General features: G+C 43.0%; 2 protein-coding genes across 13 annotated transcripts in view; one reads left to right on the top strand and one right to left on the bottom strand.

Moving 5' to 3' along the window:
- The window catches only part of RNF175 (ring finger protein 175), a 44,664-nt gene extending 29,728 nt beyond the window's left edge, over positions 1–14,936 (bottom strand). For 3 of the 7 annotated variants that reach the window (XM_070504939.1, XM_070504938.1, XM_070504941.1), the window contains exons 1-2: positions 14,657–14,936; positions 1,365–1,546 (exon numbers count right to left, since the gene is read on the bottom strand). In XM_070504939.1, coding sequence (XP_070361040.1) covers positions 1,365–1,546; positions 14,657–14,936 — 462 coding nt within the window. Of the gene's footprint in view, positions 1–1,364; positions 1,547–4,309; positions 10,982–14,656 lie in introns of those variants that run through there. The other 4 variants (XM_014826674.3, XM_044767080.2, XM_070504942.1 and 1 more) reach the window with 4 other exon arrangements.
- The window catches only part of TLR2 (toll like receptor 2), an 81,932-nt gene that overhangs the window by 41,371 nt on the left and 14,057 nt on the right, over positions 1–26,504 (top strand). For 3 of the 6 annotated variants that reach the window (XR_011501967.1, XR_011501966.1, XR_011501969.1), the window contains exons 2-3: positions 15,658–15,801; positions 18,821–18,973. The gene's annotated coding sequence lies outside the window, so the exon portion shown is untranslated. Of the gene's footprint in view, positions 1–13,928; positions 14,350–14,937; positions 15,094–15,657; positions 15,802–18,820; positions 18,974–26,504 lie in introns of those variants that run through there. The other 3 variants (XR_006525545.2, XR_011501968.1, XR_006525546.2) reach the window with 3 other exon arrangements.

Consider the following 26,504-nt stretch of genomic DNA (forward strand, 5'->3'; position numbering starts at 1 on the left):
TTATCAGGTATAAAGGAAGGATGGAACAGGGCTATAAATGGCTTCCTTAAGAACCCAGGTTTCTTCTTACTTAAGGACTCCAGAAATTCTGTTTTAGGTGTTTCCATTTTGCAGATAAAGGAAACCATGGTTAAGATATATTTAAGGAGCTTTTCTTTGATATGGGAGTGACTAACTAATGAAGTTTGATTCTAGTTTCCTTCACTTAAAAAAATTTGTCTAAGTGCAATATAGAGGGTGTTTATTTTAATTGACAAGACAGTGGTGACACGACAGCAAATCAATGTGTTTGCTTAAAAAACAAAAACAAGATTCCTTTCTAAATAAATGGACAAATTGTCTAAACTTAAACATTATACAGAACTGAAAAGAATTCTTTTAGACCATGCACTACACAGGAAATAATTTTTATGATGGGTGAAAATAAAATAAAATACTGGTCTAAGCCAGCACGTCATATGTCACAGGCAAGCCTTCTTATCCGATGACCAGGTCAAGACCCAGAAGCATGTAGAGTGTTAATTGAGGACCTCTTCCTTTGCAATGTTTCCCTATTTAGGCCATACTTGAATCTAAACCATTTGTTCTTGAAACGTGGTCCCAGCACCAGTAGCATCTTGTTAGATGTACAAATTCTCGGGCCCCCATTGAATTAGAAACTCTGCGGGGGGGACCTGGGAATCTGATTTAACAAGCCCTCTAGGTGATTCTGACACACCCTAAGATTTGAGCACCACTGCTCTAACCATTGCAGTGGCAGGGTCTTAGGTTCAACAAGGCTCAGGGTATGACTCTGAGGCCCTGAGATGGCACAGTTCCAATGGACATGCCCAGAGGGACTGGCCTGTGAGGATGGGACGGCGCTCCATGCTGCTGAGGTCAGTGCAGTGTTTGCATTAGGATATTTCCATGGATATGCAAACCATCAATGCCAAGACAGTTTATTGCTAATGAAACAAAGTTAGACAGCCGCAACCTTTTGTTTCTATTATTCCTAATCCTCCTTTTCCTGGGCCATTAGCAAAAGTTGTTCATGCTCAAAAGGAAAATTGGTTTACTGAAACCAGGGTTTCTCAGCCTTGGCACTATTGATGTTTTTGTCATGAGGAGCTGTCCTGTGCGTGTTTAGCAGTATCCCTGGCCTCTATCCACTATGTGCCAGTAGCAACTCTCGTCCTCCTCCCGCTCCCACTAAGGCGTGACAATCACAAACATTTCCAGACATTGCCAAATGACTCCTGGGGGCAAAATTGCACCTAGTTGAGAACCACTAACTTAAACTAAACCACTTTCTTCAAAGCGGGCAACGAAGGAGGGATGTGGCAGCCAGAGGGGTAGGCTTTAGTGACCAGGGGGCAACTCACGTTGTAGGACCGGCCGTGCCTCTGTCTCCACTGCACCAGCACGATCTGGGCGATGACCAGGGCGCAGAGGAAGATCAAGATCATCTCCACGTGCATGGACTCATGGCCCCGGTGCATCCTGTACATCCTCTCCTGCTGCAGGCTAGAACCGGCAAATGAGGTCATCTGAAAAACTCTCAAGCCTTGCACATTTAGGCAAAAAAAAAAAAAAAAGAAAAAAAGTGCCTTTTTTGGCTGGACTCATAGGAAGCAATTGTGCATTTCAAATATATGGGTTTTTAAGCTTTGGTTACAAAGTTTTCCTAAGTTTTTCTTGGTTCCTCCTTTTCCCCCAGGCTTGGGGAAGGAGCAGCAGAGAGGAGAAGCCAGAGTTGATAAGCAAAATCAATTCCTCTCAGTCTTTTGCTTTCCCATGTGCAGTTTTGGCCCCAGCATTGTCCTTTCAAGTTAGGTGATAGGGCGGAAAAATCACTGACGGGCCCTAGGAAGACCTGGGTTTGAGTCCCTGATCTGCTACTTCATTGCCATGTAACCTTGGGAAAGTCACTCACCCTCTCTGAGCCTCCGTTTCCTCATTTGCAAATTTAAAATAAGGATCCCTCCATATCTCACAGGATTGTTCTAAAACTGTAAAGCACATATGTTATTTTGTTCGTACCTATATGAGAAATAATAGTGATTATGAGGTTGAATCCTATGAAATTGCTATTTTTGAAAGTCAAAAATAGTGAAATATCAGTAATTTCAAGTAATTTCTAATATTCTCAAGTAAAAGGATATCCTGCAGATGGTGCCTATGGAGCTATTATTCATGGGGCTATGGAAAACTCCTGAGTGAGTTGTACAAATTTTTTTCATTATAAGGAGAAAGAAGAGGCCTAAATATTATCCTTGACAGGCAAAAACATTCAGATGATGGTGGAATGTTTCCATTTTTCGTTGGACTCTTACTTTCTGCACAATGGTAGAGAAAAACCACTAAAATAGTCTATCATCTGGTTTAACTTCCAAAGCATAAGAAGCCTTGAGGAAAGCCTAGAGCCGTGGTTCTTGACCTTGGCTGTAAATTGGAAATCACCGGGGAGCTTTTAAAAATCCCAGCGCCCAAGCTGTACCTCATTTAAAGGACCATTGCTGGGTTTTATGGGCTGACTTGTGTCCCCTCCCAAATCCATATGTTGAAGTCCTAACCCCCAGAACCTCAGAATGTGACTGTATTTGGAGATAGGGACTTTAAAAAGGTGATCAAGGTAAAACGAGGTCGTGTGGGTGGTGACTGGTGTCCTTATACGAAGAGATTAGGGCGCAGACTCACACAGAGGGAAGACCATGGGAAGACACAGTGAGCAGCTGGCCATCTGCAGGCCAAGGAAAAAGGCCACAGAAGAAACCAAAGCCTGCTGACACCTTAATCTTGGACTTCCAGCCTGCAGAACTATGAGAGAATACATTTCTGCTGTTTAAGCTGCCCACTCTGTGGTATTTCATTATGGCAGCCCTGGTAAACGGACAAAGCTTTCCAGGACGGGCTCTAGGCATCCGTACTTTTTAAAGGTCCTCATGTGATTCTCAACTCATGTGATTCCTCATGTGATTGAGAATCACTGGCCCGGAGCGAAAGAGGTCCAGGGTCAAGATTAGGGAAAAGGGGGAAGAACGATAAATGCTGCCAACTAATTACTTTATAAATATTGGTTAGCATTATCTTTCACCCTCAATGGGGCACCATCAGTCACTAAATCTCTTAAAATGTCCACTTACGACTGGTTACAGTATGCACTTAGCTAGTGTATTAATCAGAAAACACTGCGGAGAAATATTCTGTGCCACAACACTGTGATTCTTTAAAGGCGCTTGTTGGGTATCTGGGTTGGGTTCTCCCGCTTTAACAGCATTTCTACAACTACTCTGAAGAGCCGAGAAGTGTGGAAAGTTTCAGAAAAGGGCCCCATCTGAATCCCAGGGGTGCCCCCTGCTGGAGAATACACAGAAATGGGCCTGCAGAGCCTCGTAAATATTCCTGCTGTAGCTCAGCTTCTCTGAGACGGAATCTTAGAATGTCAGAGCTGAAACCCCTGCATTTATCAAACGAAGAAGGTAAAGTTCACATCAGGTAAGCAAGCTAAAAAACATCACATGGCTATTATTCTCCTAGCTGAGCTTAGAAGATGAGAATCATTTCCAGAACCTCTTTAAAAGATACACTCATTCCTCTGAAGCAATGGGAAATGAAGAAAAATAAAAGGGTATAAGAATTTAGTTATAGTTTTTACAGCCCCAAATCCAAAACAACTATTTCATATTCTATGTAACAAACAGGCTTTCAATTTTGGCGATGTAGATAGAAGTGTGAATTTATCATCAGTCTAAAACAGGACTTGCATAGATATAAAACGAAATTTGCCTTATGACATTAATCTATTTTGTGTATATCTAATGAAAATGCATCTCAAATGGTTAACCTGTGTGGAAGTACTTTGGAAAGTAGAAAGTAGTATACAAATGTAATAAGTATTTCCCATCTTGATTAGGAATACACTCATAATTGATGACCATAATGCAAAAAAGAGGAACTTTGCATTTTTATTTCATTTCATTTGGTGCCCACAGGGGCCCAATGCCTCTGCAGTAGGTACAGGACACAGGGGAAACAGCATATAAAGAAAACCTGATGTATCTTGTGCCTAACACAAATACTAACTCGACACTGCCCTATTTCGAAGGACATACAATCTAGCTTTGTGGGATTGTATAGAACACACTGTAGAAAACAGATGGAATCCTTGTGGTTTTGGTCTATATCTTTGTGCGCGCATGGCTATGCTAACCCACCTTCTTTATCCTGGGAAATTTACAAACAAACTGATGGCTTCATTTAAGTTAAACTGTTAAGATGGAAATCTAATTTTACTATAACAGCTATAAAAAGAAAACTAATCACTTACTTCCACTCATCATCCGCAGAAAGTTTTGTGTGAGAAATCTGAAAAACATAGACAGAGCTCTTCTCAAAATTTCTTTGTTTTCTTAGCTTGTATTTTACAGCATTACATGGGGAACCCAGACCATGAAAAACAGTGATGTTTCCTAGGACTGGAATAATTTAGGATGAAAGCCCTAATAATATATTTGCTTAAGGAATTAAAGCACACACACTCCAAAACAAAACAGTAATCAGCTCACCATTCATAAATATTTGATTCTGCTCCTAGATCAGAGAACCAGACAAGGCTCCATTCCTGCGGTTTCTGTTTGGCAATTCAGTCAACGTTGTACAGTGTGGGTTCCCAATAAGCAGTGTCACCCTGGCTTCTGGGATATGATGTGTCAATCTGAGAACCCCTAAAAAACATCTGTTTTGCTGGTATCTTAAATGATGCCAACAAGTAAATATCATTTTCAAGTTCAAGATTTTAGAAATGGAACTGACTAGAGGCTCTACTTAGTTGGAGGATTTTTATGTCCTCCTGTTAATTTAATTTAATTTAAAGCCTGGCCCCAGGGAAGGGGGTAATCTGGCCTTGCCCTTGCAGAATGAGCTGGAGAGCACAGAGACCATCCCCAGGAAGTGCTTTGGGACGACCTACTGAGTGTACCCACATGCTATATCGTCCCTCGATCACTGCTAATCCACTACATTTTGTCATTTGAAACTTTTAAAGCCAATCATTGGAAAGACATAATCTTATAACTTTCATGGAGAGCACAGATAGCTTAATCCCTAGTCCTGTAGTGTTAAAAGCTAAACTCCCCAATGATGGCAAAGAAGGGAAGACAAATAAAACCTTTGTTACACAAATCTGATATTAACTAGATTTTTTTCTTCAAATGGCATAAGCAGTTCTGGCAGATGGAAAGAAACAATGCCATCCATAGTTTAGTCCGGGATTTCTGATTTGACGTAAACAGGTTCCATATTAAAATCTGTGCTTCTGTCAGAGGCTCGAGGGGTTCCCTCAAAAGAGAGAACAAAGCTCCGGATGACACAGCGAAGTAGAGGCTTAGGCAACATGTGCCAGGGCTTGCTGGATGATGCCAGGAAAGACAGAGAAAGTGGGTGGCATCAGGTGATGCTGGCAGCTTCTCCATGGCTCCCTGCCCCTGGGTGATCCCACCTGGTGGTCCCTGATATTCCAATGGAGGTCATAGAAACTAGGCTCAAATGCAGCCTTCCAGGAGCAAAGCCTTAGTGGCAACCCTCAGAGAGCAGCAATACCCTAGTCCCCTCCTTTGTCTGATAGGTCCCTCTCTGCTAACTGCTGCTTTGAGGGAGAAGACATTGCATGGGTTTGAAGCCCTGAGCCATGTAGCCACCCAGCACCACCCAGCACGGAACACTGAGCTGACTGGTTCCTTGGGTGACCTTGGGCACAACACTAACCTATGTCTGTCTTCATTTCCTTATTAGAAACTGGAGATTGATGTAAGAGCTCCTCTTGTCTACTTCACTGGGCAATGAGTATAAATAAGACACTATAAGAGAGTTTTGTAGGAAAATGCTTCATCCAAGGGCCAATTATCTCAATAAAAGCTCTAATCTACAGGACTCCCGGGTCCTCCTCATTTTGCTGTTCACGATCTTCAGGTTCACAGTGCTTCTTGTTAAAGTCAACTTAAAACAGGGAACTGGGTTTTTAGTTAAGTTGAGAAGAAACACTCCCTTTGCCTTTTACTAGCAATAACCCTGGGCACAAATGAGTAACTATCCACCAGATTTCAAGTCATTTTAATGAAGCATGATAAATTATTCTACTGAAGACCAGGAAAGCTTAGGGAGTGGAAATTGTGGCTGAAAAGATTTCTGCTAAATACAAGTAAGAACTTCCTTAGATCAAGTGATATTGAAACAATACTCTTATTTCCTAAGGAAAAAACAAACTATGATGAAGGTGGTGGTGGTGGTGGTCGTGGTGACACTCTTAGGGACATCTCTTTTTTAGTAATAGTTCCTTATTGTACAATATTTTTTTCTGGGGTGGAGTCTACTTTTTGACAATTTTTCCTGATATATTATTACGTAAGCCCATTCAAAATCTTAAGAAGATGTATTTTGGAAACTAAAATGACATTAAAATTCATCTGGAAGGGTAAGCATATAAAGATAGTCAGGAAATTCAGAAGAAAAATAATAAAGACTGGGAGCTTGGCTTACCAGACACTGAAATCCACAGAAATTAACTGAAAGCAGTATTGGCCCAGGGATAACAAGAGAGATGAATGAACAGAACACAGACTCTGTTCTGTGAATAGACCCAAGAACACGTGATAAATGAGTCACTTCAAATCAATGAGGAAAAAATGGATTGTTCAATAAATGGTGCTGAGACAATTGGCTAGGCATTTGGAAAAAACAGAAAGCTGGATTCAGTCCTAATTCCTCACTTGAAAATAAATTCTAGATGGATCACATATTTAAATGCAAAAAAGAAAATCTTGAAAGTACTAGAAGAAAATGTGGGTAAGCAATTTAAGAATCATGTGGTGGAGAAGTCATTTCTAAGTATGATGTCGAGCCTAGAAATTATAAAGTAAAAAAACTGACAGATTTTGAGGACATAAAAATCAAATACATTATAATCACCTATATTTGAAAGACAAATTAAACTGGGGAAAATACAATATACGTGAGAGGCAAGAAGTTAATAACCTAAATAAAATTTTATAATTTAAATAAAAGAGATGGACCCTTCCAAAGGGCAAAGTATGTGAACAAGAAAGTCACAAAAGAGGAAATACACGTGACTAATCCATTTATGGAAAGATGTTCAGCTCACTAGGAATAACTGTGTAAAAACCTTCATGAAAGCAGGCTGATTGTGCTAAGACCCTTGGGAGGGCTGAGAGACTGAGGGGTCTTAGCACTCTGGAAGTGGGGGTGCAAGTGGGGTTGCCAATAGAAGGTTCAGCTGAAAGTCGGTTTAAGACTGCGATCCCAACCCTGGTAGAATTCTAGTGGGGCTCAGAGGCACCAGGCACACACAGCAGGGCTAGACCACATCGAAAGTCCTCATCTGAAGGGAGAGAGCCCCAGCCCGGTCCCTCAGTGGCAGGTCACCCCGAGATCAGGCCCCAGGGCCTCTGCCCTGCTTTAGAAGGCTCTGTGCATCTCAAATTGGAAACACAAAAACTTTATTTTTTGTCTTTTCTATCTCTTATGAAAATATTTTGAAAGTTTGGTAACTGAGTAGAAATTGCCTGGACAGGAAGGATGTGGGGCTGACACACCCCAGGTGGATTAGAGGAGAAGGAGAGGAGAAAAAGCACAGCCTGTGCTCTGGGAAATCAGAGATGGAGTTTTTACATTTGGCCCCCTCAAACCATCCAAAGCAGGTGAAGGCAGACGGGTATTCCCTCATCACTGCGCTGCCTCTCTTCCCTCCACTGTGGTAGGGTCATTTGGGAACAGCTAAGAACTGTCTAGAAATCCTGAGTTTGAGAAGTGAAGCGTGCAGCAGGGGAGCTACCTACCAGGGACCTTGGGGAGTCCTATGGGATCAGTTGTCGTCCCTGGTGTAGGCACTGTAGTGGGTTGAATTGTGTCCCCTCAAAAGATGCATCCAAGTCCTGACCCCTGGTACCTGAGACTGTGACTTTATTTGGAAATAGGGTCTTTGCAGATGTAAGCAAGTTAAGGATCTTGGGATGGGATCATCTTGGATTTAGGGTGGGCCCTGCATCCAATGACTAGTGTCCTTATCAGAGAAAGTCACTGGGAGATTTGACACCCAGAGACACACAGGCACAGAGGAGAATCACAGAAGAGAAGATCATGTGAAGACAGAGGCAGAGATTGGAGATTTGCAGCCACAAGCCCAGGAACACCTGGAGGCACCCAAAGCTGGAAGAGGCAAGGAAGGATACTCCCCTAGAGTCTTTGGAGGGAGCGCGGCCCTGACAACACCTAGATTTTGGACTTCTGGCCTCCAGAACTGTGAAGGAATAAATTTCTCTTGTTTTGGCAGACCTGGGAAACTAACACATACACATCCAAACTACCACCCCTCCAGGCCCAGCAGACCCCTGCTACACTCAGGTCTGCAGGCAGCAGGCTGCATGGGAAGAGCATGGCCTCTTACAGCCTCTGAGTCAAGCAGGCTGCATGTCACGGGTGGACCTGCAGACAGTGCTTTCAGAGCAGCTTGTTTTATGATCTTTAGACATGTGGCATGTGGGCCTTTATTTGTACTCTCATCCTGGGCCTAGTAGAGGCAGGCCTGCCTAGTTGGCTGGGAATACTGGCAGCCAGACATACCCCTTGCACACAGAAGACCAGTGGATTTCTCTCTGGGGAAGCCATCCAGGCCAAGAGAAAAGACGTACGGATATGGATCGTCAGTGTTCTCCCTACGAAAAGGCCCAGCTGGGTCACCCTCTAGTGCGGCCAGCCTGTCAACAAGCTCTCCCCATTCACAAGAGCTTCCGAACAGTGTTTTAGTGTCTTCTCTTAAATACAAGCAGATGGCTAAAGATCACTAGATGTTTGACACAGGCAAGAGTTATGCATCCATGATGACATGAACACCATGCTTTAAAAAATATACAGAAACAAAGAAAAGCTCTTAGAAAAGAAAAATATGAGAATGGAAATAAAAAATCTAATGGAAAGGTTGAAGATAAATTGACAAACTCCCTCAGAAAGAATAAAAAAACCCCAAAGAGATGGAAAATAGGAGAGAAATATAAGAAAATTAGACAATCTGGCCAGGAAGTCTCATGTCCAAAAATAGGAGTTCCAGAACAGGAGAGTAGAGACAATTGATAACAGGAAATTTACAAGAAATTACACAAGAAAATTCCCAAGAACTGAAAGACACCTGCTTTCAAATGAGAGGACTTACCAGCTGCCCAGCACAAAGGATGAAAAAAGACCCACATCAAGGCACATCAACATGAAATTAGAAAATCGTAGGTTCAAAAGGAAAAGCCTTTCCAGAGAGAAAATACAGGTCATATGCACAGGATCAAGACTCAGAACAGCACTGGACTTTGGAACAGCAGCTCCACACGTTACAAGACAGCAGAACAAAGTGTTCAAATTTCCAAAGGAAAATTATTTGTATAGACAAACTACCAATCAAGTTTGGAGGCAGAATAAAGACATTTATAGAAATGCAAAATTTCAAAAACATTTACCTCCTACAAGTGCTGTCCAGGAGGCTCCCAGAGGATGAGCTCCACTCAAACAGAGTAAACTGAGAAAGAGAGAAACAGGAGATGCAGGAAAGAGGAGTACAACCAGGACACTCCCTTCTGGGTGAAAGAACTCCCCAGGGAGAGTGGAGGGGCATCCAGGATGGATGTCTAGGCAGTAGACGGAAGGTGCAGGCATCCCGGCTGGACCAGGGGCACAGGTGGTTTCGCCAAGTGCATCTCCAAGAAAAAGATGAAGCTGAGAGATCAGCCAGTGTGTTCCAACGTATTGAGAAGATATGTGCTGTTCCAGCAGGGGGTTTGGGGATGAGAAGATGAGTGGTACACAGAAAACTAAGGAAATTGAAATACGCAAATAGATACAGTAATGTAAGCAGTGGATAAAGACAGCCACAACTTGTGCTATAACTAAACTGAGAAGATGGAAGAAGGGGCAGCAGTGGCAGTAGGATAGAGTGGACGGAGTGGTGTTAGTTTAGTTCTTATCTTCCACAGCAGAGAATCAATACATAATACCATTGACTAAAAATCAAGAAATATTACACAATTGTATTATTTAACATATGGAGCATATACTAGAAAAAATGGCTCAAAGAATTGAAAGGCATTGCCTCTAGGGAATGGAAATCAGGAATGGAGACGGGTGGAGTGGGAGTGGGGCTGCTGTTTTTTCGTCTTGTAGAACTATTTGACTCTTTAAATTGTGGATGTACATAATTTCAATAAAAATTAGCACTAAAAAGAAAAAATTTCCACAGCAATGCGGTATAATTTTCTCGTAAAAAGATGACAAGGGGAAAAACGTTTGGCAGCCAGTGCTGATGAGGTAAAACGGGCTCTTTGTGCACTTCAGGTGTGGGTGTACATTAAGACCGTTTCTCTGGAGAGAAATTTGGCAAGACATGTCAAAATTTTAAGTGTTTGTTCTACTGTAGAATATTCTAGGAATATTCTCTCAGGAAATGAAGAGCAGATACACAAGGAAGGATGACACAGGTGTTCACACAGTTTTGTTTAGAATATTGAAAAATTGGCAACAATCTACCTGTCAACCCATGGGAGACTGGTTAATGAGTTATAATATCCACACAAAAGAAATCTATGTGGCTCTTTAAAATGATCATGCAGATCCACATTTATTGATGTAGAAATATTTCCATGATATATTGTTAAGAGAAAAAGCATGCTGCAAAAGCAGTCGTGTATACAATGAGCCCATCAATGTAAATGTATGTAAATGTACAGTTATACAGAATAAAGAATAAAGAGACATCTGGAAGAGAGAGATATCCAGAATGGTTACCAAAACGTTACCAGGAATGATCCATGGGTGTGATGTATCTTGGGATATTCACTCCTTTTTTATACTTGTCTATGTTGAATATATTCCTCAGAAGCATATGTCACTTAAGAGAAATTAATCACTCATTTTTCACTCTGCCCTTTCCTTTCTTCTTCTTGTCTATCAGTTGCCAAGTCCTTTTTTCTAATCCCTGCATCATCATTCCTATTTACCTTCCTTCTCCTTTCAGCTGGCCAAATCTCACTTTTGAGATCTAGATTCTTCTAAGTGTCTCCTACATACCTCCACTTGGATGTCCCTCAGACACATGAACTCAACCCGCCCGCAAGTGAACATATTAATTGTCCCTCAAAGTGCTCCCATTTCGGTGGCCCCATCTCACTCAGTAGCCCCACATCCCATCCATCCAATGGCTCAAAGCAGGAATCTGGGGCACCATTCTTGACCCTAATCCTCCACCTCAGACCCTTTACCCTCCTTGCAAACCACTTCTTTTCACCTCGATGGCCTCTATGCCATCCATTCCACACATCTTTATGGACTTCCTCCTGGGTGCCAGGCACTGAGGTAGAAGCTGGCATACCATAAAGGTTATTAAGACAGACAAGTTTCCTGTTCTCATGAATTGAGCCTTGTGCTCTAGAGGAAGTATGGACAATAAACAAGTGAAGAAAACAATTACCTAATGTGGTAAATTCTGAGGAAACTAAAGAGAATGTGGGATAAAGAATAACCGGCGGGGGAGGGGCTATGACTCTTTAGATTGGGCGCGAAGGGAAAGCCTCTCTGAGCCTGAGGAGAGATGGGCCCAGGAGTTCAGCGTGTTCCCCTCCTCCCAGGGGCCCTTGCCTTCACTCTTTTTCCCGCTTCAAACAGTGAGGGTGATCCTACTAAAAGCAAACTGATCATATTATCATCCCCCTGCTTAAAATCCAAGCTGCCCTTGTCGTTAACATGGCTCAAAAGACACTGTGTCACTTTTCAGCCTCATTTCTCTCCACTGCCCCTTTACACCCTCTGCTCCAGCCAAGCAGAACTTTCCAGTCCCCTGAATGCTTTTCCTCCACCCGCAGCCTCCCTCTGGGGTTGCCTTCGACTCCACTTCCTCCAGGAAGCCCTTTGGGTTAGGCCCCTCCAGTAGGCCCACTGTTACCACAACGCACGGTTATTGATGGTTTATTTACTTGTCTGAGTATGTAGGAGGGCAGGGCTGGGCCTTACCCAACCCTGAATCCCTCCTGTCTGGTACACCACACAGTCGATCAATATCTTTGAAAACGGCCAGCCTCCTGCTTCCGGCCCTCATCATTTCTCACCTGAACTGCTGACTCCAAGCTGATTTCCCCACTTTCAACTCTTCCCTCGCAAAAATCCATCTGTTAGAAAAATCTTGCTAAAAAGAGGACCAAACCAGACCAGTAAAACACTGATGTCCCTGGGACACACGTCAGCGGGAGGTAAGGATGTTAGGTTTGGAGTGTTGTGTTCAGAGACACGAAATTCACGTTACAGGGCAAGGGCAAAACTCCCATGGATGAAGAGCAGGGGAGGGCTGCTGTGTATGCCCCACCCCAAGGCAGAGAGCAGTTTTGCAGTTTGGGGGCAGAGATGGGTCCTTTGGGGGGGGGGAGGGGCAGGAATCAGAGCCTGAAAAGCTGGCCTCAGACAAGCAGAAGAGGGAACTGCTGAATCCACGCTCTCTCCTCTCTTGCGCCCCAAATTGGAGGAGTGTCACAAGTACACAGGGTGCAGCTGGCTCAGTGGACCCCATGGGGTGCAGCTGGGGAGGGGGAGGATGGGGAATAGGGAGACAGTGTCTGCCATAAAGAGGTACACGGGGAGCTGGGTAGACTCGTGTCCCAGATCATGAGGTTGTATGCTCATTCATTCAATAAACATTTAATGAGGGCCTGACATTTGCCAGACTCTGTTCTAGGTGCTGGAAATATAGTAGCTGCAAAGCAGATCAAGTGCCCGATCTCCTGGAGCTCCATCCAAGGTGATACACAAATAGACAGACATGCTTCAGGTGGCAGTAAGGATGAGGAAGGAAAATAAAATAGACTGAGGTTTAGAGTGAGGGGGTGCTATCACACATAGGGTGGTCAGTCAACTTTTATGGGGTGGTCAGCAACCATATCTATTTTTCTTTGATTATCCTCATGTCTTGTAAAGTTTAAACCAGCACTGCTCAAACTTTGATGTGCAATCACTTGGGGTCTGGTTAAAATGCAGATTTTAATTCAGTTGGTCTGGGTTGGGGACTGAGACTCTGCATTTCTCATGGGCTCCCAGGTGACACTTTTTGGCTGCTGGTCCCAGGACCACACAGCCTTGCTAGGGGGTTTACGGGAATAGCTGTGAGTCCCTCCCAGGGCAGAGTTAACGGAGGGACCACGCCTCCTGAGGACAGTGGGCAAGGCAGTGACGTCAGCCTTACGGGAGAGCAAACATCAGCAGCAAAAGTGACACTTCTGCCCCTCCCAGTGTGCGGAGCTCTCCATCCATAGGCCCTTTGGATGATCTGGGTTTGAACCCAGAAAGGAAGCCATGGAGTTTCCTTACAGCTTCTCCCATTCTAGAGATTAAATCCCAAATGTACAGTCTGGTACCCAAGGCCACCCACAGCCTAGCACATCCTTATCTTTCACTACAAGCTTTCAGGAACCCAGGATTTCTGCCAGTCAGAGTGAACATCCCCGTCTCTGCCTTTCCCCATGGTCACCGCCCCCAACCCCAACAATTTTTTTCACCTCCAAGCAATCTGGTACTGCTGTTCCCTCCATCTGGAATTCTCATTGCCCCTCATCACCACATGGCCAGGTCTCACCCATCCTCCACGGCCCAGCTCAAACGCCACCCCCACCATCAGCCTTGCCCTCCCCCCCCCCCGCCCCCCCCCCGCCAGGGGCAATCTGTAGCTTCTTAAAAATCCTACAAAGCTTCACCTGGACCTGTTTTGGGGACAGTAATCTCTTCCTACCCTCTATGAGTTATTTTTGTACTTGTTTTATTTTCCTTCCAGGACGTAAGCTTGCAGAGGAAAGGTCCACCTCTAATTGCAACGCCGCCTCCCCTGCTCCCCCATGTGTAGCACAGCTCCTGGTACCTGGTCAGGGCCTAAGAAATGTCCTATGAATGAAAAACAAAGTAATGATTGGGTTTGAAATCACCCCCAGCGGGAGGAAGAAAGTGGTAGGCCGGTGGTTTTGAAAGCTCGGGCAGCAGCACCTCCCGGGAACTAGTTAGACTTGCAAACGATCAGGCTCCATCCGGGAGGTGAGGAATTAGAAACCCTGGGGGCAGAGCCAGCGATCTGCGTTTTAACTAGCCCTCCGAGTGGTTCTGAAGCACGCTCCAGCTTGAGAACCACAGAGTCAAGCCGATGTATACCCGGCATCCCTCAGCTGTCCTCCTCCAATGCCCAGGCCTTCACCTGGGCCCTCCAGCGAGGAGGAGGGGGACAGCCAGTATGGACGGCCGGGGATGGACGGCGATGAGCCGGATAAACCGCATCCAGGAAGAGACAAAGTTGAGTGGGGAGAAAGAGAAGGAAGGAGGGAGGAGAAAGGAGGAGGAGGGAAATAGGAAGAGGAGGAGGAGAGGGAGGCGAATAAGGAGAGAAAGAAATGGAGAGGAGTTCGGCTCCCCTGGGGTGGGACTGGATGAGGCGAAGCTACGAGCACCTTCCAGAAGGTCATCCGCCTCTCCATCCCCGGCGGGTTCACACCCGGCAGGAGCGAGGGTCTTGAAGACCTGTCTGTGAGGCCCGCTCAACCCCAGCGTGAGCCTCGAGACCCTGGCCCCGGGTCCCCCGGCCTGCGCCCGCGCCCGGTACCTGCTCGTGTTGCGGGGGCACCTCCAGCCCCGGCGCCGCCGCCCCCAGCGCCATGCCTCCAACGCGCACAGCCGGCGGTGGAGGGTCTCCGGGCGTCCGCAGAGGGGCGCAGCCCCGACCACGGGGACGCCGGGGCCGAGCCTGCGGCGGCCGAGAGCAGAGCTCCGCCTCGGGCTGTGCGGGAGCCGGCGCCGGGAGCCCTCGGGCGCGACCGCCCCTCCGCCCTTCGCCAGCGCCCTGGCCTCCTCCAGCGATGGGAGCTCACTATCAGCGTCCCCATCACTACTGATGAGACCCTTAGGGTCTCGGGCCCTCTGTAGCGAAGCAGTCGTTAACCACCATCGCTAATAAAACAGCCTGCGCCCTGGCCTGTGCGCTGGGCAGGAACCAGCGGTTCTGTTACCAGGTGATGGGGCTGGAGGACGGCTCAGCAGTAGGTAGGAAGAGATACGGGGAATACGGAGAGTAAGAAATGGAGGTGAGAGAGGGAGCGAGGAAGAGAGGTCGTTTTCCCCTAGCTCTCTCCCTCAGAAGTGTTTATCAGAAGACAAGGTGGTTGTCTGAATGCTGGGAGATTGAACCTCTGTTGCATGCCCAGTCGTGTCCCTTTCCCTGGACCCACTGCCCCTTTTCCCCTCAGTTATCTGCAGTTTTAATAATGTGGACAGTTCCCTGGTGGAGTCACACTTGGCTCCTCCACAGATGACAAAGGAGAGAAACTCCGCTGGGGGAGAAAACCCAGGTCCTCTTGGCCCCTGTGCGGTTTGGGGACACCTGCTTTCCCCTGGGAAATTACCCACAACGTGCCTTTGTCCTCTCCACCTTCAGCGGGCGCTCTCCTTCCCCTTAGCCTTAAGCCCAAGCCTGGACTCAGGGCTGGAACCAACTGGAACATTTATGCAAGGCTATGGGAATACTTCGTGTGAATTTAGGGCAATAGACAAAGAGGAAACACACAAGTAGGTAGTCTGACTTACAAAGTATGGCTTACTCCATTCCAGTTTGTGGTGGCTCACATTTTTCAACACCTACAAGGAGCTACCAGTGAAGACTGACCAACAAGATGGACACTGATCCCTGCCATTGTGGAACTTACAACCTAGCAGAGGGTAGAGATGAATAAACATCCAGTAGACTTTATCACGGTAAGTGCAAGCTTTTGTTTTCTAGCCTTAGTGTACATCAGAATCCCTTGGAGGGACTGTTGAAACTCGGATTGCCCCATTGTCGGATGGAATAGGTCTGGGCTGGGGCCTGAGAACTTGCCTTTTTAGCAGTTTCCAGGCGGTGCTGCCTCCTGCATCCTCAGACTACCTTGTAGCGTGATCAGGATGTTGGAGAGAGTGTTTTGGATGGAGGCAACAGGGGATGCAAAGGCCTGGAAGCTGGAGAAAACAGTGGATTGGAGAAACTAAAATGAAAGTAACAGCTGACACTGCTGGAATGCTTACTACATGCCAGGCCCGGTCCCAAGCACTTTACTGTGTTAACTTGTTCAGTCCTCACTACGATTCCATGAGGTGTGTGGTGGAGTTATTTCCATTTTACACATGAGAACACTGAAGCACAGAGAGGTGCAGAACTTTGGCCAAGTTTCAAAGCTAGAAGATGCTGCAGTGAGAATTTGAACCCAGAGAAGACTGACTTCATAATCAGGCCTCTTAGCCACTCAAGAAAGTGGCTGCAAAGAGCAGTGGGGCCGGATCTAGAAGAAGGTGTATGTAAATCATATTAAACAGTTTAATTGTAGCCTAGGGAGAATGGGAAGTCGTTACAGAGTGATAAGCAAGAAAATGATGTTGTTAGACTTGCCTTTTGGCTTCAAGGGTGGGAAGGGGGACTTGACTATGACTCAAGACAGAGGGACCAGTCAGAAAGCTATTGCTGTAGTTCCAGCTACAGATGGCAGTGGCCTTGGTAGTGTATGAAGGTGTGTGCAGGGATGGAGTGGAGGGGAGATGGAGAGGTGTGGATGGAGCTGAGCAATTTAGGTGATAGGATCCATAAGGCTTAACTGATCCTCAAGGTTGGTGCTCAGACATGTGGTTTGAGCAGCTTGACATTTGGGTGGATGGTGCTGCCATCCTGGAGAATGGGAATATCGAAAGAGCAGCAGATTTTTGGGAATAAAGATAATGAATTCGTTGGGACATGTTGCCTCCCTCCCTAGCTTCTGGCCTGTCTTCATGTGGCAAAGGCCACTTTTTTTCTCCAGTTCAGGATGTCCACACATTCATCTGGATTCTTCCCAGTCACGTGTAAACACAAAGATAGTCATCTTCCTTCTGGCTTCAGCTCAGCAATCATACCAGAATAAAACTCCAGAAGTCCCTTTCTCCCTCACCCGAAGTGATGGATTTGCTCTAATCTCTTCTCTCATAGCCGATTCCTTTCGTGACCAAATTCCAGATGGCCAGAACCAATATCTCATTTCTCAATAAGTTAACAATTGCTTTTTGGAGTAATTCACCCAACCAAAGTTAATTAAGTTGCAACTTTCTTTTCCAAATCAAATGATTGGCAGCTGATTCTATCATAAATCCTGGAATAGATGAACTGTATTCCTGTTGCTTAGCTCCAATCTCTTCAGTGTATTAGTTGTAGCCCGTGCAGCCTCCTGTCATCTCCTGGTCTAGAACCCTGAGCTGATTGTAATGATGTAATGGAAGAAATGACCTAATGTCCTGAAGGTATTTGAGAGACAAAATGGAGTCAAGAATAGTTAAACAATTAAGTATGATATTTGGTGCAGGAATAGAGAAATACACCCGTGAAACGAAATAGCCCCCAAATGGACACATGCATTTACGGAAAACTAGTTTTGTAAGAAGAGTGGCAAATCAGCGAGGAAAGGATAGACTATTTAGTAATTAGCTTATCCATCTGGAAAAAAAATTATGCCATATTGGGACAAAAATACCAGGTGGTTTAAAAAGCAAAACTTTAAGAAGATTTAAAAGAATCTTTATTATCTTAAGAGACTAAAAATATATATTAAACAAGACTCAAAAAGAACAAATTGTAAGAAAAATGATGAATAAATTAGTCTATGTTAAAAGTTAAAATTTCTGTGCCACAGAAAGTTGCCATTAAAAAGAAGCAAGCCATGGACCAAAAGAATATATTTGCATATATCTAGCTGTCAAGGATTAGTGCTCAGAAAAAACAGCACTGTTATAAATTAATTTTAGAAGAGTGTAAATCAGTAGACAATGGGCAAGGGATGTAAACCAATTTGAAGAAATAGAATTTTGAGACTTTTTGGTAATTTTTTTTTGGTGTGTGTGTTTCAATAAAATTTTGTTTACAAAAACAGGTTGCCAAAGAAAAAAAACAGGCCTTAGTTTGCTGACCTCCCCTCCCCCACCAGCATATAGGAATGATTCCGAGACTTTTTGGTAATTTTAAGGGAATTAATTATTGCGTTTATGTGTATGTGTTAATCTAGAGTGCATGCTTCACAGGAACGTCTTGTACCTGTTAAATTACTTCTTGCAAAGTGGTTCCCTTCAGCCTTTCTACCCGCTCCCTGACCACTCGTTAAGTTCTCCCCTTCTCTGCTATCCTCCGGACAACCAAACTGCCTTAGGCCAATGGTGCCACCTAATGGTTAGATCTTGCAGAAGTTCACTATAATTACTTTACCAATGATCTTTTTCAGTTTAGTTTCCTCTTTTTTCATGTCTCTTTCATATTTACAGATAAAATGTGTTTTTGATCCTTGGCAGCTAAAATGGGAGATTCAGAATGTCTCTAACCAAGTGCAGTGCTGGGCACGTGGAGTAGGGTGGTGGAGGGAGCGTCTAGACAACTGGTGGGGCCTGTCTTCTGTGAAAGGGATGGCAATAGCAGGTTCAGTCTGTATGGGGGTGGGAGGTGTCAAATTCAAAACCATGTAGGCCATGTGAGTATCTAAGAGGTTGTCTGATCTCAGAAATCGGTATGATAACAAGTGTTAGAGAGGATGTGGAGAAAAGGGAACACTCATACACTGCTGGTGGGAATGTAAATTGGTGCAGACACTATGGAAAACAGTATGGAGATTCCTCAAAAAAATAAGAATAGAAATACCATATGATCCAGCTATTCCACTTCTGGATATTTATCCAAAGAACATGAAAACACTAATTTGAAAAGATATTTGTACTCCTATGTCCATTGCAGCATTCTTCACAGTAGCCAGGATGAAGCAATCTAAGTGCTCATCAACTGATGAATGGATAAAGAAGATGTGGTATATATACATACAATGGAATACTACTCAGCCATAGAAAGATGAAATCCTGCCATTTGTGACAACATGGATGGACCTAGAAGGTATTATGCTAAGTGAAATAAGTCAGAAGGAGAAAGCCAAATATCGTATGATTTCACTCATATGTGTCAAATAAAAACAACAATGAACAAACACATAGATATGGAGAGTAGATTGGTGATACTGGAGGAGAAGAGGGGAGGAGGGAGGGCAAAAGGAGTAAAAAGTCATGTGTGTTTGGTGATGGATGGTAATTAAACTTTGGGTGGTGGACATGATGTAGTTTACACAGAAATGGAAATATAATTATGTACAGCTGAAATTTAACAATGTTATAAACCAGTGTTACCCCAATAAAAAAAACTTTAAAATTTAAAAAAAAATCAGTATGAAAGAGACCCAAAAGTTCTGCACTTCGGCGATTTTTGGGATCAGCGGTAAACTGGGTCATTAATGGGGGTAATCATTCCTAAAAGGAGAGGGACACAGAAGCCAGGTCCTAGCTTGGGTCAGATGAAATGGCTGCATAGAGATAATTAGGCTAACTCTTTCAGTCATCCTCCAGCCCTCCATCTACACTGCGCCCCCACCCCGACCCCATACCCCTCTGGGTGCTGGCTTGGCCTTCAGGTGCAGACACTAGTTTCTTAGAGTTGGCAGAAGTCCTGCATGCTGATCTGATTCCCAACTGCCAGGGTTCCTGACTACAGTCCCAGTTTTCCGTGGCCCCTCAGCCTCACTGGATAGACATTTTCATTCTCCTTTAATTAAATCTGCTTTCGCTTAAGCACTAATAGTCAAGACAAGTGAAAGATACTCAACTTTATTGTTCATCTCCTCCTGTAATTATTAGTATTGTAACGTTATTGGCTTCTACTCTTTTTTGGCTAAAATGTACAGTATTTAGCTCTATTATGGTTACATGGAATTTTGTGAGCTGGTGTGTGGCCCTAATCACCATTTATAACATCACTTCTTTGGGAAAGTGCATTCTGCCTTTCAAACCGCAGGCTTCCAAATGCACGTTTGGAACGCAATCCGTTTGTGAGCTCGGAACCCTCAGTATTAATGTCTCTTGGCCCAGGGCAGCCCCACAACCAAATGACATGTGGTTTAAGGTTCATGTAACAACCGATTCATTTAAATAATGTTAGCTGGGGCTCAGTTTTCGGGTTCTCTGGTTTCTGGTTAATTTGGAATAGAGGAGGCCGCAGAGTCACGGCGATCAGACAACAGCATGGATGGGGCTCCCCGCTCCCTATGGAGAGATGGCACATTCTTGCTTTTCACAGTTTACTCCGCAGGTTTTAGGACTGAGCCTCTTCCGAGAGCATGCTTTTCAGTTTCGTTGAACAATTGATCTTGAGAAAGAACTCCTTTTAAAAACCAACCATACTTTCAAGCCTGGAAGTTCAGCGAGGGTCATTCCAGGTTATTGAGTGCAGGGGCCCTCTCAGCAGGGGAGAAAACCCTATTTAAATCCTTGATGGGGCTCCTTCCCCTCCCCTCTCCTTGTTTTCCTTTCCCTGTGCCTCCTCTAAGAAGTCTCATCTTTCCTAGTTAGAAGGCAGACAGCCTGTCCCAGGCAAGCCCATCTCCACTGTCCTAACTATAAAAAGATTTAATATTTGTCAAACACCTGTGTTTGTGTGCCAGGCACTGGGCAAAACACCTTATTTGTCTGATATCATTTAATCCTTAAAATGACCCCCAGTGACAAGCATCACCATCCACCTTTTACAGATGAAGACATATAAGTTAGAAAAGGTTAATTGCTTTATCTGGGAATGTACGGCAGCAACCACAGCTCTTCCAACTCCCTAATACCTGGGTTGTGTGGGAGGCCCATGGCTGCAATGGGGGTGCCCCCAGGAAACCCTGTTCTGGTTTGGAAGTTGTATTTGTCATTTCTAGTTAAGACCAAGGACTTGCCATCATGATTCCTACACCTCAGCTTCATTGCTAAGATCACATTACACCTCTGTCCTGCAAAAGTCACATTCTTGTGAAAGAAAAACACTAATATTCCTAATATTCAGTTAGAGAAACAATGACGAGAGGACAGAGTTATCTTTTCCTGGAGTATAAAGCCTTCCAGTGGGTCCTTCTGGCCTTGCCTATCATACTTCCTACCCAGGATAAATACAGCTTTTTAGAGTGCCTACTAGTGCCAGATCCTTTACAAATATTTAATCCTCAAAACCATCCTTGAGCTAGGTGTACTGTTGTTATCGTCATTTTACAAATAAGAACTGGGCCATCCCCTCTGCTTATAACGCCCTTTTCTTTTCTCATTTTAATCTGCACAAGTCCCACCCCTCATCCAAGGGCCTGCCCACCCCTGTTCTCTCACCAGGCTCTCCCAGGACACCATTGGAATACATTTCTCTCAACCCTTTGCTCCCACAGCTTTTTGCATTTGCCTCTATTCCAAACTGCTTTGTATTCAAGTTGCTGGTACGTATGTCTCTGTCGGCCACCAATTGCAAACCCCTGGAGAGTGGAGACCATGTGTTAATCATCTTTATTCCACCACTGCGTCTAGCACAGTACCTGGCCTGGAGCCACATGGCTTTGGTGGTGTGGTCACATTCCCGGGACGGGTGGTTTCCCTTAGCCCATTGCCTGCAGTTTCCTCCAGGAAGAAGAGGGGACTGTTGTCACTGTGGCCACAGCCTTTCACTATCTACCCATCACAGGACCATTCAGAACTCTGCACATCCGTACGGACTTAAAATAAGAGGTCTAAAGGGTGCCCTTAACATAGCTTCAAGCAGTTCAGGATGTGCATAGACTTCTTATTTTACAATGTGGCATTGTTCATCAGGATGGGGACATGTTTTTACCATCACTTAGAGATGCTCAGACGTGGTTGGGAGAAGGAAAGCCAGGTAAAGGGTAATCTTAAGTCTGTTCCATTCTACCTGTTATCTTATCCTTGTATCAACTGAACATAAATTTTGGTGTTTAGCCACATAACTGCTAAAAATATGTGGCACACATGAGGGTTGGAGATAGAGTTGCTTTTCTAATTTATTCTATAAATGCAGTAATCTTAGCACATCTTATAATAGTTGAATAGTGTACACATGGAAATAAAACACAAATTGACATCATTTTGGAATATCAGAGAAATGGAATATCAGCATTTTAGGTTGTTTGTCATTAGTTTCACCTTTTCTTTGGGAAGGATTTCAATTAGTACAAGTTACTAAATGGTTATAAACAAAAATTTTGTGGTTGGAATGTCTAATTATGACTATTTTTAAAATTTAGTATCTTGGCACAAAATTACTTATGTGTTTTTAATTTGTAGAGTAAACATATTTTAATGGGTCTCAAAAGAAGGAAAATTTTACAAGTTGTCCTAGCTACGATAGTTAGTGGATAATTTAGGGAATAATAGACTTCACTGGTTTAAGATTTTCCTGAAGATCTTATGGATACCCGTCAAAATGGCCATAGTTTTGAAAACGGCTCAAAGGAGGTTTGATCCTGTTATAGCCGTGGAGGAGGGCATTGTGTGGTCACAGTGCACAGCAGGACTTGAATCAGGGTCATGCCTCTCCTGCTCTCTAAAGTTTTTTGGAGAGAGGGTCTTTATTTTTTCTCCTTAGTTGCCGTTGTGCCCATTTTTAAAGTATATATTTAAGGCATTGTTATAGTGAAGTGAGAATGAAAAATCTCCTGGTAATATGTCATCTGAGTGAAGAATCACCAAAGAGAATGGTCAGAGCTGTAACCTGAACATGAACAACTTGGTCATTTACTGGACTCGGGGTAGGTTAATGATCTTTGCCTGAGAAACGGAAAGGGAACCAGCCAATGAGGAATAACTCCCAATACGAGCTATTCCTAAAAGGAAGATGAAGTTGTAGAAAGTGAAGTTAAATTTGGTTTAATAGATGTTGATTTTGAGGCATCTCTAGGCTAGGAAGGCAGAATTATCTACAGTTGGAGACAAATTGAAGCTCAGGAAAAAAGTTAGGGGTAGAGATGGGGATAGAGATTTGGTGTTTGACAGTGGTGAACTGTACAGGCATGAATAACGTTGTCCAGAAAGGCTGTAATGTGAAAAAAGGAGGTGGTCCAAGAGTGTAGCTGATGGTTAAGACAGTGGAATTTAAAATCAAACAAATTTGACTTCAAGTCTCAATTATAACACACTGTGTGACCTTAAGCTTAGGACATCTGACTTTTTTTCAATAACAGATTTGAGATCTAATTCACATACCATACAATTCACCCTGAATCAAAGTTTGTGATTCAGTGGTTTTTTAGCATATTCACAAAACAATGCAACCATCACGATTATCTAATTCCAGAACGTTTTTGTCACCCCATAAAGAAACCATGTTCATTAGCAGTCGCTCCCCATTTCCCCCTTCCTTCATCTCCTAGCAAGCACAAATCTACTTCGTGTTTATATAGAGTTGTCTGTTCTGGATGTTTCATATAAATGGAACTATATAATATATGGCCTTTGTGTCTGGCTTCTTTCACTTACCCTAATGTTTTCAATGTTCGTCCACGTTGTAGCATGTATCAGTACTTCATTCCTTTTTATGGCCAAATAATATTTCATTATATAGTTGTACAGTCATGTGTCATTTAATGAAGGGAATACGTTCTGAGAAATGTGTCATTAGGTGGTTTTGTCTTTGTACGAATATCATAGAGTGTACTTACACAAACCTAGATGGTACAGCCCACTATACTCCTAGACTATAGGGTGCTAATCTTATGGGACCACCATCATATATGTGGTCCGCTGTTGACTGAAACATTGTGTGGCGCATGACTGTACCATGTTTTGTCTATCCACTCATCAATTGATGGATTTTTGGGTTGTTTCCACTTTTTGGCTATTATGAATAATGCTGCTCTGAAAATTTAGATTGCACTAATTTCTATCCGAAACCTAACAGCTTCACTAGATTTCCTACTAATCCAATACTGAACACAAGTGTTTTTGTGGATATATGTTCTCAATTCTCTTGAGTATATATATCTAGTAGTACAACTGCTTGACCATATGGTGACTCTATGTTTAAGATTTTGAGGAACTGCCAAACTGTTTTCCAAATTAGGTGTACCATTTTCCAATCCCACTAGCAATGTATGAGGGCTCTATCTCTCCACATCCTCAATAACAGTTGTCATTATCTGACTATTTGATTCTGTCCATTCTGGTGGGTGTCAAGTGGTATCTCATTGTGATTTTGATTGTATTTCCCTAATGACTAATAATGTCAAACATCTTTTCATGTGATTGTTGGCCACTTGTATATCTTCTTTGGAGAAATGTCTGGATCCTTTGCCCATTTTTAAATGGGGTCATTAGTCTTTTTATTGTTGAGTTTTAAGAATTCTTTATATATTATGGGTACAAGTCCTTTATCAAATATATGACTTGCAAATATTTTCTCCCATTCTGTGGGTTGTCTTTTAATTTCTTTAGTAGTGTGCTTTGAGGCACAAAAGTTTGAATTTATCTATTTTTGTCCTTTGTACAGGTGCTTTTGGTGTCCTATCTAAGAAATCATTGCCTAATCAGGTTGTGAAGATTTGCTCCTAGGTTTTCTTCTAAGAGTATTATAGTTTTAGTCCTTACATTTAGACCTTTGATCCATTCTGAGTTAATTTTTGTATATAGTGTGAGGTAGAGGTCCAACGTCATTATTTTGCATGTGATATCCACTTGTCCTGGCACCAGTTGTTGAAGAAACTGTTCTCTCCCCATTGAATTATTGTCTTGGCACTCTTGTCAAAAAACTATTGCCCATAAATCTAATGGTTTGTTTCTGGACTCTGAATTCTATTGTTTTCATCTGGGTGTCTATCCTTATGCCAGTACCACAGCGTCTTACTTACTGTAGCTTAGTATTAAGTTTTGAAGTTGGGAAGTGAGTCCTTTAACTTTGTTCTTTTTTTCCCAAGATTTTCTTAGCTATTCCTGGTCCCTTACGTTTTCATGAGAATTTTAGAATCAGCTTGTCAATTTCTGCAAAAAAGACAGCTGGGATATTGATAGGGATTGTATTGAATCTGTCAACCAATTTGGGGGAATATTGCCATATTAGCAATAGTAAGTCTTCCGATTCACGAACATAGCTGTCTTCTCATTTATTTAGCTCTTTAATTTTTTTCCAATGATGTTTTGTAACTTTCACTGTATAAATCTTGTACTTCATTTGTTAACTTTATTTCTAAGTATTTTATTCTTTTTAATTCTGTAGTTATTGGAATTGTTTTCTTAATTTCATTTTTGGATTGTTCAATGCTAGAGTATAGAAGTACAATAGATTTTTGTGCGCTGATCTTGTAGCCTATAGCTTTGTTACACTCATTTATTCTAATAGTTCTTTGTGGATTCCTTAGGTTTTTCTGTATACAACGTCATGTCATCTGTGAATAGAGGTAGTTGTTTTACTTTTTCCTTTCCCATCTGGATCCTTGTGCTCTTCTTTCTTCTCCTCCCCTCCCCTCTTCTCTTTTCTCTTTCTCCTTCTTTCCTTCCTTCTTCCCTCCTTCCCTCCTTTCTTCTTCTCCTGCCTTCCTCTCTCCCCCTCTCTCTTCTTTCTTCCCTTTTTTTTCTTTTTTGCCTTTTCGTGCTGGCTAGAACTTCAAGAATGTGTTGAATAAAAGGAGATATTACTTGTTTTTTCCTGATCTTAAAGGGAAAGCATTCAGTTTTCCACTATTAGATATGATGTTAACTGTGGCATTTGTGCATATGGCTTTATCAGGTTGAGGAAATTTCTTTTTATTTTTAGTTAATTGAGTATTTTTATCCAGAAAGGATGTTGGATTTTGTAAGTGTTTTTCTACATCTATTGATATGATCAAGTGGTTTTGTGGTTTATTCTATTAATATGGTGTATTACATTGATTGATTTTCATACGTTAAACCAAGCTGGTTTTCCTGGGATGACTACCACTTGGTGGTTGTGTATAATTCTTTTAATCTGCTGCTGCATTGCTGAGGCTTTTTGTATCTATATTCCTAAGGAATACTGGCCTGTAGTTCTTTTCTTGGGATTTCTTTGATCATAGTATGAGTTGGGAAGTGTTCCCTCCTCTTTTATTTTTTGGATGAATTTGTGAATGACTGGTATTAGTTCTCCTTTAAATGTGTGTTAGAATTCACCAGTGAAGTCCTCTGCGCCTGAGCTTTTCTTTGTGGGGAAATTTTTTATTAATAATTCAATCTCTTTACTTTTCCAGATCTATTTATATTTTCTATTTGCTCTTGAGTCAGTTTTGGTATTGGCTGTCATTCTAAGAATTTGTCAATTTTGTCTAGGTTATCTAATTTGCTGATATAAAACTGTTCATGGTATTCCCTTATAATCCTTTTTACTTCTGCAAGATTGGTAGAATATCCCTCTTTCATTCCTTCTTTTAGTAATTTGGGTCTCCTCTCTTTTTATTTTGGTTGGTCTAGCTAGAGTTTTGTCAATTTTGTTGATCGTTTTAAAGAATCAACTTTTATTTTCATTTATTTTCTCTATTGTTTTCCTATTCTCAATTTTATCTATTTCTACACTAATCTGTATAACGTCTTTCTTCTGCTTGCTTTGGGCTTAGTTT

Source organism: Equus asinus, chromosome 3 (assembly GCF_041296235.1).
Source record: "Equus asinus isolate D_3611 breed Donkey chromosome 3, EquAss-T2T_v2, whole genome shotgun sequence".
NCBI classification, from domain to species: domain Eukaryota; kingdom Metazoa; phylum Chordata; class Mammalia; order Perissodactyla; family Equidae; genus Equus; species Equus asinus.